The sequence below is a fragment of the Atractosteus spatula genome, chromosome 5 (genome assembly GCF_055471065.1).
Source record: "Atractosteus spatula isolate fAtrSpa1 chromosome 5, fAtrSpa1.hap1, whole genome shotgun sequence".
In the NCBI taxonomy this organism is placed as follows: Eukaryota; Metazoa; Chordata; class Actinopteri; order Semionotiformes; family Lepisosteidae; genus Atractosteus; species Atractosteus spatula.
In genome coordinates, this window is record NC_142710.1 from 44,009,271 (window position 1) to 44,021,301 (window position 12,031).

A 12,031-nucleotide genomic window follows, 5' to 3' on the forward strand; every position below is an offset into this window, starting at 1 on the left:
AACTTATATAGCACTTTTCTAGATACTCCACTCAAAGTGCTTTACAGGTAATCTGGACTCGTCTCCACCACCACTAATGTGCAGCACCCACCTGGATGAAGTGATGGCACCCATAGTGCACCAATGGGAAATCTGGCCATGACACAAAGGTGAGGTTTTTGAGGAACTCCCAGGGATTTTTAATTACCACAGAGAGTCGGGACTTTGGTTTTATGCCTCATCCAAAGGACGGTGCCTTTTCTACAGTATAGTATCCCCGTCACTATACTGTGAAATTAGGACCCACACAAACTGCAGGGTGTGCACCTCAATAACACCTTATCCAGCACTAACCTTAGTTTTTTCCCCAGTAGGTCTCCCATCCAGTTACAGACCAGGTTCATTCCTGCTGAGTTTCAGTGGGTTGCCAGTTGTGAAATGCAGGATGATATAGCTGCTGGGTCTGGTGCTCTTGGGGCTGCCTAAATCAGCTGGGATGTATCCCAACAATCTCATGAAATATAAGACAAGTTGTGTGGAAAGACAGGCTAAATCAAGCTCTCAGTTCTCTACATAGGTTAGTGAACAAACTCCAGACTAAATAAGCACCATACTAAACAATTAAACCTACTTACTATTCTTCAGAAAATAACCCCAAATACATCTAGAAAATTTCTTAGTAGCTGGAAAATGTAGTGTTTATGCAAATACTTTGAACTAATCTTGGCAGAACAAACTGTACCCTAAGCATGATGAATCATGCAATTGTTGTTCAAAATTTCATACTTTGTGTATGTGGGTCATGTGTACCACTTCCACGCTCGTACACTGCTGAAGAATAGTGCTGTAGGAATTTAAGCTTAAAAAAGGCTTACCGTCAAATTGACTGACTACTATTTACTTGATGCCTTAATAAAGTTCACAGACTAGAGGATGTTTACCCATGTAATTCTTCTCTAAAGAAGCCAGAGTGTCAGTTTCCTCAAAATGACAAGGATAGAGACTGGATCATAAAATTTACTTCATTTTTTAACAAAAGTTAAATGTTTACTTCAAAAATTTAAGTAAAAACTTGTTAAAAGATACTTTTAATGTATTCTGTCTAAGGACCTTAAAGTGAACTGCAGGTAGCAAAAGGGGTCTCTGCACTGAAGAAGCTGGTCTAGCAGGGCCACGGTGGTGACTGGTGATGACGCAGATGTGAAAGCACCCTTGAGCCCGGTCACTGCAAGGCCACCTGCCCCATCTCCCTCCAGCTCTTCCATACCAGCAGATTCATGCTCTTTCCCTGCACCACCAGGGTCCTGGCCAGTCGGATGCCACTGAACTGTCCCACCACACCGTCTAGTCCAGCCAGCATGGTCACATACCCTGGGGAAGGGTGAAGAGCACACAGGAGGGAAACCACTGGTATGAGGAAGTGTGTCCCGGGAGTCACTATCAACAGACTGTAAAACTGTATAGCCTCAACTTGTTTGCTTATCGTTCTCCTGCATGAAAAGCCTCTTGTGTGCTTCTGTTATACCTATCTTCAGACCTTGATTGGGCACTGAAGGGCACTCATCAGCCTGAGGACACTGAGCATCACTCTTGCTGACCTGAAGTCTTGTTTTACAAAGGAGCTACAGTATGTGGGGAATTAACTGTGCAGCCCAGCCCTGACAACATGACTGCAGTTAGGAAGGTTTCCATTTTATTTCCTTAATGACACCTGACCCAGATTCCACTGAGTAGACTTAAGCATGATCACCATGCTGTAACACACAAGGAGTCCCAGTTCATCCTTCCTGTTATTGTCTCCCTGGTGTCTAAGAACAGGAAAAACTGGTCCAGCCAAACGTAGCAGGACTGGGAGTAGCACCCTGCAAACTACTGATAACCAGACTTCCAGTTTTTGATGTTGACATTCTTTAAACCATATTGTATAGCCATTTGGCCTCCTTTATAGGCTGGTTAATCACTACTGGTATAGAATGAAATTACAAAGTAATTCATTTCAAAACATTTCTTTTCAACCACAATTTTGAAAATGCTACCTCCTCTGATCATAACATTATATTCAAAGTTTAGCCCAATTTCCATTCTCTGTCAAGACTCTTCTATGCCAAAGATTTTCAATGATGGTAATTATTTTCAGGTATTTGCTTAGCAGGCTATGGACTAAGAGGCAAGTAAACACAGGCGATTTAGTAAAGTTCATTAATTTCCCAGTGTGCTACAGAGCTCAGAGTGATTGCATGTGCTTCTAAAAGAGAATAAATTAGTACCTGGCTTGTAGCAAGTGAGAGGCTTGTTGGTCAGACTGTGGATGATGTTGGTAACTGCCACCCCCGCATGCAGGCCAGCATGGTAGGCCATTTTTGGCTCCTTGACATCAGCACAATCACCCACTGCATACACATTCTCCCAGCCCTCCACCTGGAGGTGAGCATTCACTCGCAATGCTCCATTATCTACCATAGCTGCACCTGAAAAACATACTTGTTGAATAAAGCTGGGCTCCTTCTCAAACACCAGAAAAAGAAAAGACCAAAAAATGTATGATCCCCTCTACCACCACCATAATACAAATCAGGAGCATAAACAGAGATTATTCTGACACTGAAATCTTGTGCTCCCGGCACTCTTGATTTTAACACATGGCTATACTTATTAAGTCAGAAGTGAACGAATATTGCATAGAGGTTTGACTAATATCTGCCTCCCTGCTGTCCTACAGAGACGCATCCAATGCAGGAATCTGGATTCCATCCACATCTTCCCAGCAGTATCTTTATGAGATGCATGATAAGATGCACATATCCTGCAATCACATGAGGAGGGCACTGTTGAACTCAACAGGTAGCAGGTTGAAGGAAACTAAACATTGCATCATTTGTTTCTAAATGCTAAGACAAAGAGGCCTAGGAGATTGTAGAGACTGTTACTACAAGAATGATGGTTACAGGCTATGCAGCAGGCCTCTAGAAACTAGTTTTGTACCTCACATTGTTCTTATTGTTTAATGGCCACAGTCTTTCCAGAATTAACATTCTGACTGCGCTTTAATATTTGGATGCGAAAGGTTGAAATCTGATTTTTTTTCAAAGTGTTTTGCTGTTCTCTTTCAGCAGAAAAAAACTACAGGAACTTGTATTTACATATTGACTAACTTCAACACACTGACAAGCAGCTGTTCTTGGACTCTGAAGTACAGGTCTCCCTCGTCAACTGTGGTGTTGCATCCCTGAACCACTTGGATAAATACTGACAGTAGGGGGTTAGGTTCACATGGTCCCTGTTTCAATCATCTACCCCTAACATAACTTGCACCTTAAAAATCACAAATTTTACACCAGAAAGAAAGAAAATATATTTAAGTGTAAAATGAAATGTTTATTTTGAAGACTAAGAACTGAATACAGTAGGGTCTTGACATTCAAGAGTGTTTGGTGCAGAGAACCAGCATGAAGATCCAAATTCACATATTACAAGTCAACTGATACATAACACACATAACACACAACGTACATGTATACATGTACAGTGCAGTATTTGGACAGTGACAGAATTTTTATTGTTTTTGCTCTGTACTCCAGCACATTGGATTTGAAATGAAACAATGACTATGAGGTTAAAGTGCAGAATGTCAGCTTTAATTAGAGGGTCTTTATATTGGGTGAACCATAGAGGAATCACAACCTTTTTATACATAGTCCTCCCATTTTAGGGCACCAAAAGTAATTGGACACATTAACAATCTTAAATAAAATTGTCATGTTTAGTACTTGGTTGTAAATCCTTTTCAAATTTAAGTACTAATGCACTGGCTTTAAGTTAATTAAAATAACACTAACAAATTAAAACAACAGTAATCATCCCTCCACTACACCCAGAGGAAGCCTGCACTTTCTCTCTCTGCCTTCACAGTGATGCTGTTTACTGCCCGTCTTCCCAAAAGGTGCTATCACAGAACCAAGAGCATTGTTACAATCAAGACCACGTTTAGAAGCTGGGTAACAAGTACTTGGGCAGGGGGCATGGAGAGTCTCACTAATCTAATGATCCTAGGCTGTTGCGTAGCTAATTTGAAAGTTGTGCTTTACTTCAGCTTTGTTTCATCCTGCTCTACACTTTTCCCATCCAAGACCCTGTCAACTAGACCAATTCGTGAAATAACAAATGTTCATATGTTAAACTTACAGATTTACAGAGCCTAATGTATAGTTAAGGGAAAACTAAATTCAAGTCTGCATGCTCACAGGAAAAAATGCCACTGAACAGCAGCTGAGAGGTGTGCACGGGACACAAGAGGGCAGCAGAGTGTCTCCTGTTGGTGAAATGGCCAAGTACAAGGGTTTCCCTTTCCTCCCTGAGTGCCCTGTCTCCAATTTCTTACAGCAGCAAAAGCCTCAATCCAACAGCTGAGCTCAAAACATGCTTCACATCCCACTTTTCCATAGTGCCTGAGTCTTACCCAGGGCAGAGGCATAGGCAGTGGAGCTGACCTTATTCCCTGTGAAAGGGATGACCAGGTCAGCAGTGATCTCTGTGCCTTTGTCTGTGATGACCGTTGTATCCTTCTGGGTCATATTGAGTGAGAGACTCAAGGTTGCTCACCTTCTCTCCTAAATGCAATAAGAGGATGATTTCAGCAGGGAAGAGTAATAACAGTTGACAGTAATGATGGAGTTCAAGGAAGAATAAACACCAAAAGTTTGTGCCACTTAAAAGCAATGGTTCTCATCATTGCTCAGAAATTAGAGACCCTGTTTCACATGATTTCCTTTTTCTCACAGCCTTGCTGTGCCTGTGAGCACAATGATGGAAGGTGATTCTGAAAGAGGCAACAATAATTCTGCTCCAGTTTCGGTTTGTTATTGTAACAGTTGCAGAGTGTTTATAATGTCAGTTAACCTATTCAAACAACTGTACTATGAGCACTGTGAACTATAAAGGCACCTTCATAAAAGGGAGCAATGTAAGGAGCACACACTAGAGAAAACTAAGCCAACTACAGTGGCTTCATGTGAGCATCGATTCTGTACATCTATTGCACAAGTGAACATGTTCAGCTTGGTCCTTTTTGTAATTGATGTATACCATAACTTCATCACACAGTAGACCATGATTTGCTTCCTATATATAAATCTGAAGACTTGACACAAAGATAAAGAACACACATAACAAAACCAAACACTAAATCGACAAAACTAGAGCAGTACCAGATACCCGAATCATGTGCACAATGCAGGGCCTGGTGAAAAAGCTCAGGCAGAATGCTGACATTTAAGCAAAGGTGCTAAACTGTAAAAAAGTTGCTATAAGTAAGAAACACACTGAGAAGTTTAAAGAGTCTGTCAGGAGTTTGTCTGTTTTTTAATACCTAACACCAGCTGGACCCCTTTACCTAACAAGACCTTCTTGGCTTGCTGTCGGACACTGTGAGTGTATCAAGACAACCTAGATAGAAACCAGAAAAAGAACTGTGTTTCGTTACCACCCAGACAGTCACCAAGTGCCACCGACACTCAGAAAGAGACACACATACTGTACAGGTGCCCAGTGTCACCGGTACATAGACAGACCAACACACACAGACAGGTGCCCAGTGTCACAGGTATACGGCTACACAGAGAAACACTGAATGATGTCCAGTGTCATTGGCGCTCAGACAGACAGAGAAACACAGACTGGCACCCAGTTTTAACAGCACTCAGACAGAGACACATAAACAGGTGCCCAGTGTTACTGGAACATAGGCAGACAGAGACCCATAGATAGGAGCCCAGCATCACTGGTACACAGATAGACACTGGAGAAGCTCTTTACCTTCTTGTGAGAATACTCCGTTTTGATCTCAGCTGCCATTTCTATTCCTGTTGATCCTCTGCCAATCACCACCACGCTTTGTGCCATCTGAATCTGCAGAGTACAAGCACAGTCTCTGCCCTGTCGCATTCAGATCCTGGTCCAGAGTAGTGGTACTGGCCAGGTCATCATCCTATTAAGCAGGGCTTTGAAAAGTAGGACTGTCAATTCAATTACCTTCTTATTAATGGTAAAATTTGTAAAATCCCTTAAAATATAATTTGAAAAACAGGGTCTTTATGAAATTTTTTTTACATTATTATGTCTCAAAACATCCACCATGCTGCCCCATTGAAAAGTGAGTTTTTAAAAGTGAATATGTTAAATCACTTTCACTTTCAGTGATACATCTTTTACATTTACCACACACCTCTTCATTGTATCAAGTGGTAGCCCAGATTTCCAGTTAATATACTAATTTAAAATTAATCCTATTTTAATTATGGGTGTGCTAAATGTACAGAACATGCTGGCTAATACATATTGTGGAAGACCGAGTGACATGGGTCAAGACAGTGAAAATGCGCAAGAAAGGTTTTCCGTTTGCACCCAAGACCACTGTCTTTCTGCAACTAAAGCCTGTGATTCTTCACACCCGTGTATTCAACCAGAGAGAAATGAAACAGATTGCAGGATGCCAAATGTCATCTTCTTGTCCTGTTTTGTTTATGTTTGAAAGACATCTGACACTGTCCCTTCCCTGTATGTTCCTTTGATATGTTAAAGTCTCCCTAATTTTAATGTACAAAAAGGAAAGTGTAACTTCAGTAAAGTGAGCATACTGTATCTTACTGAGTGCTAGGAGAAACCCTTTCTCTGTGATATGCTCCCCTTCAGCTGACTGAATTAAAGATCTCTGTTTGACAATCTCCTAACCTGAGTGAAGACTGAGTTTTCATCGACAATATATAACGCACACAAAAAGTACAGATATATTGGTTAAACTATATTTAAGTCAATATTTATTACACCTACATAAACATCAGGTAACTATCTCATTGCTACAGGGTGTTAATATTCATGGCTGAGTAGAATTCTCCTCAGGGCATCCTAGAACTAATCTCCACCATGAGAAAGAGCTGGTGGCATAGCTTCTGTGCTTGATACCAACAAAAACAAGAAATGACACAGCAGGACATAATTAATCAATCAGAGTGCTCACATGAAGCTCAATTTCACCATCAATTTTACCCTTTTCAATGCTACTAGTGTAAATGTCTGGCTTGCATTTTGTCAAGACCATGTCTTCAGACACTGTTTGCTTGTGCCTGCTCACTTTCACAGCTGTATTATCTGTGTGTGAAGGCAGGTGAACCTACCAGTATGGCTTTTAAGGAAGAACTTGTCACACAAATGATATTTAAGGAAGAAAGACTACATATCCCAGTCTGAGAAAAGGCAAAGTTCTATATTACTTAGCATTCACAGTAACAGGCAGTTTTACGGGTGCTAGAAGCACTTTAGATGAGGAAATCTGGAGGCCTTGATGGTATTCTACTAATTGCACATAGGAAAACTAGGGTTTCTCTTCATCAGTTCACAAAATTCTTCTAGCAATCTCTAAGGATATATGAAATACCTGTTGAGTGCTAACGTAGCACCATCCATATAAGCGATATCAAAAACCAAAAGCAATTATAGACCAATAAATCTTATTTCTGTTATATAGTTGTATAAGATAATGAAATGAAAACTATAATTTGAACTAAACCAGATGATCATCTCTTAAGTTTAAATAACATGACTAACTAGTTAGAGTTCTTTCAATAAGCAACAACAGTAATGGATTCAGACAGAGCATTTTAATATGGTGTTTTAGATTTTCTTAAGTCTTGATTAAGTTCTTCATAGAAGACTAAGTCTCAAAGTGCAGGGACTGGGCAATCACTAAAATCGCTAATATCACTTAAACACAAGAGTTCTCTGATATGGGGTGAATGTTCAAATTGGGGATTACAGTGTCATAGGGATCTATGCTAAAAATACTGTTCTTACTAATTCTTATCAATAAATATGAATACATGTGAAATTCTGGTATATTTAATAAACTACTAAAGTTCACACAAGAGAGATTAGCAAACAGTACAAGCTGTAAAGGAAATTCAGTAAGACATCAACAACATTCAATACCTGAATACCTGAAAGAGGTAGTGATGTAGACAAGTGCAAGGTATTGCACGCATGTACTGTAGTAAAGCCAAACTATAAATATAAAATGAGAAAAGCTAAGCTGGAAGAAGAAACTTCTCCTCAAAGGTGATGACTAAAGGATTTTTCAGTTTTAGAATAAAACTGAAATTTAGAATAAACAGTGAAACTGTTTATTGTAAAACTGTTATTTATTTTAGAATAAACAGTGAAACACAAAGTAGAGGGAACAAGTGGAAACCACAAGGAACAGCATTTAAATAAGTGAACAGGAAGCACTTGTTTACACAAAGTGTTGTGGGGGTCAAAGTGTTATTGATGCCGATACCCTAGTTTCTTTCAAAAAGAGAGGGATGAGAATATTTGATAAATTAACTATTAGCAACCGAATAAATGAGCCAACTGGCAATTTCTCTTTTCTTGTAGTAAGCATTCTAAAGTTGTTACATTCTAATGCGGTGTGTTTTGGGATTAAAGTATTGTAAAGTTCTCACGTTACCATATAAACATTCCAGATTTTAAAAAGTGGAGATGAACACTGACAGCTTATAGTCATCTCAAAGGCAGTTTCCCTCTGAGTCAAAGCCTCTGTCCAGAGATGATGCTTACCTGCTTCACCATGTCCTCATACATCCCAATGGCCGCGCCCATGATGGTCACCTCATTGAACTTCCATGGAAAGGGCCCATCACAACCAGTGCACAGGATGAGGTGAGAAAACCTGATTTACTGGAGCAAGGTCAACAAAAAAAAAAGTCAGCAAGAAACAGTGTATGTTTAAGAGTCTCACAGCAGTTTTCAGATATCTTTATAGCAAATGCCAAGGTGAACTTACAAGAGTATTACTGTGGCTATATAGTCTAGGTCCATTGAAAGTGTTAAAAGTGCTCAGTATAAAGACTGTAGATAATCCTCTGGCAGAACAGAAGTGGGGTAACAATTCACACCATACACCCGGACCCCAAAGTGAGGACCACTACTTCCCGCTCTCCCAGGTCGAGTGTGACCCAAGACCATACAGTACCTCTCTGAGCTCCAGTGCTCTGAGCTGTGCCTCCAAGTCAATCTGCACCACGCGGCCCTGCCGGAAACACTCCCCAAAGGTTTTAGCATAGGGGATGAAGGTCTGCTGGGCGAAACCTGGCTGGACAACATGCTATGTAAGAAAAGGATCTCCTTCAGCAGGAGAAGGAACCCCTTTTTCCTCCAGGGGGAGTGCACCCTCGGACACAGACACAGAGTGCAGGCTGAGAGGGTAGTCAGCTCCTGCCTGCCAGGACAGGCATAACATTACAATCAGCCCCTAAATAATGCAACAGATACAAAGCCCTAATTTCAGCTTGGAGGAGGTATAACCACAGCTCTGCTGAAGCTCAGTTCGATTCTTTTACATCTAATTCTATTGTGGTAATTCATAACTGCACTTGGAAATGGCAAAATAACTAATCAATGTGAGTCAGGGAGGATTAGGACATACATCTTTTAACCCATGAGCTCACCTTGAAGGTGTGAATGTCCCTGTATAAGGAGGGCATTCATGCTACTAGCCCTTGATGAGGGTACTGACCGCTCTGCACTGATGCTCGCAGGGAGCAGACGTTGTGGTGGAAGGCATCCCGGAGATCCACCAGAGTGAAGGGGACGCCCTTGGACTGCAGTTGCCTGGCGGCTGCAATGTCCCCAAAGCCTCCTCCCACAATCACAACATGGACGCTGGGGTCCACTGACAGCTGGCCTCCCATCTCACAGCCCTGAAACTGGACCAAGAGCACAGATTAGCCCTACTAATCTGGGTCCTGGCAGAACCAGCACCAAGGTGACTGAGTTCAGTCAGTGCTCACTGGTGAAGAGAGCTCTGGTCCAGGATCAGGACCCCCAACACATCACTGACATCAAAACACATAAAAAACAGGGTAAAAGCAATAATGAGTTAATCTGACTAAACGCATAATAACACAAAGTGATAGCCTTAATTTGTGCCTTTTATGCTTTTATAAAACTATAGGCCACTAATATTACACCAAAATGCCCAATATCCATGAGGAAAGATAAACCAATGGAAGTACCAACAGTATCATGATACCAGACCTGATCAACATCAGTCATGCTGAAACCTGAAATAGTCTCCTGCTTCTTGCAATCTGGGGTGCACACTGTGGCTGAGACTGACTGTACCAACGAAATTCTCTACATGCTATTTAATGTCCTGAGGGGCAACACTCACAAACTAATTTATTAATAAGGAAATATAAAGTTAATTATAAATCATATGATTATAGTGTATCAAAGTAATGTATCTTTGTATGTTTTTTTTTGCTCAGCAAGTTAAACTAAGACAAAACAAATATTGATAGACCCATCATTATCATTTTATTATTATTCTATTGCATCAAAGTGACATATCTACAGAACATTGTGCTCAGCAAGTTAAAACTGAAATTTTCTCTCTACATGAAAATAATCAAAAGCAAATAATTTCTAATAACTTTTGATGGTAATTCTACAACACTCTCCCCACGTGTTAAACGTCTGGGTGCCACACTTGATTCTGAGCTTTCATGAGACTGACATCTGAGGTCATTGACTTGAACAGATTTCGATGAGAGACATCGCTAAGCTCTAACCCGGCTTCAACAGGAATGAAACATGCTTCCCATCTTGACTGCTGCAACGTGTTTGCTGGTTTGCCTTAAAATACAGCCAAAATACTTCCGCTAGTTAAAAAATGCTGCTGCAAGGTACTGTTACTAGCTCGCACTCTCTTTCCAGACCACATCACTCCCATGCTGTTAGAAAACATCTCAAGGAAACTGAAACATAAAGCCCCACATACTGTAAGCCAGGGCCCTTCTGCCTTCCGGAGCTACTACGCCTGTTTAACCGGCTGCACTTACAGAACCAATGACTAAGCTTTGAGATTTCGAGACCTACTGTATGCAACTGTCACGCCGAGTCTTATCTTAAAGGACGAGGGAGCAAGTTTTCTGAAGTTTTTCTAAATTTTAACAATTCCATTAAATGCTTCTTAATCAAATAATATGTTTTTTTAACCAAAGTTTTATAAAATACCTGACAACAGCAGGAACGAAAACCAGCAGCCCTCAGTTGTTTTGCACTGTGCGCTTATATTAGGTCACCTTGGCTGCAGGCAGTGCTCAGATTCAACCCGGGCAGTCGACAGCGAAACGTCCTGTCACGAAACTCTTGCCGCGGCCGCTGCTCTTGTTGTTTTCTGTCCAAATCGACCAGCCTGTGTTCTGTTCCGTCCAGATCAGCAGTCCATTTGGAACAGTCTTTCTTGCCTTGATTCAGCCCCATGAAAGAGCTGACGGCTCCGAGTCTCCGCCCTCTCTCCGCCTTCCTGCCTGCCTACTTTTGGAGCGGACAAAACGGCGGTCTGTTTTGCAAGTTTTTGAACACCCCTTGAGCCCGGTTCGAGTCGCCTGGGAAAGAACCACCACATAAATAAATTATTTATAAATTAATAAATTAAGTCGTACTTAAGGTCACGATGATTAATCGTTTTTAGATTGTTTAACCTTGTTTTCAATCTCAGAGGTTTGCATGACGTAGCGATACCTCAGCATCGGGAGTATTTTGGACTATAAAACTCTAACTCTTCGTCATTTGTTCGCACCTGGTATTGCGGATTGCTTCTGCTCTCACGGCACTTCTTAAATTTGTTAAATTTTGTAATTTATTTTTATATGTATTATAGCGGTCCCCCTTAATCTCCATCTCCACTTGCGGCGGTATCAAGAGGGGCAGGAGAGTGGAACTGCAGCTCACTAGCGTACGGGCTCAGGTGCACACTCGTGCTATTCGGTCAGGTAAGGGTAGGAATGTCACAAACGAGGAGAAAGTGCAACAAAGCCGATTGCTGAGCTTGGGATTTGGCGCGAGAATGTGGTACAAAGGAAAACGATATCCTTATTTATAAAGGAGGGGAAAGGGAGATGAGTGCAATATTGAAGGCTTAGGGTCATGTTCTTAGGCTCAAGGGACGCTACAGTATCTTATTGAAAATAGTGTATCTGTGTATTTACATCTGATT

At 41.1% G+C, this 12,031-nt stretch overlaps 1 protein-coding gene across 1 annotated transcript in view; it reads right to left on the reverse strand.

Annotated features, from left to right (window-relative positions):
• aifm2 (AIF family member 2, ferroptosis suppressor) overlaps positions 1-11,296 on the reverse strand; it is a 28,959-nt gene extending 17,663 nt beyond the window's left edge. Inside the window, 11 exon segments of the mRNA XM_088917195.1 lie at positions 334-470; positions 1,090-1,350; positions 2,247-2,447; positions 4,436-4,563; positions 4,565-4,586; positions 5,345-5,400; positions 5,717-5,883; positions 8,587-8,706; positions 9,002-9,117; positions 9,545-9,734; positions 11,047-11,296. Of these exon segments, the coding sequence (XP_088773321.1) occupies positions 1,202-1,350; positions 2,247-2,447; positions 4,436-4,563; positions 4,565-4,586; positions 5,345-5,400; positions 5,717-5,883; positions 8,587-8,706; positions 9,002-9,117; positions 9,545-9,719 (1,134 nt within the window). The 5' untranslated portion in view covers positions 9,720-9,734; positions 11,047-11,296 and the 3' untranslated portion in view covers positions 334-470; positions 1,090-1,201.
• Between the last annotated feature and the right edge of the window lie 735 nt (positions 11,297-12,031).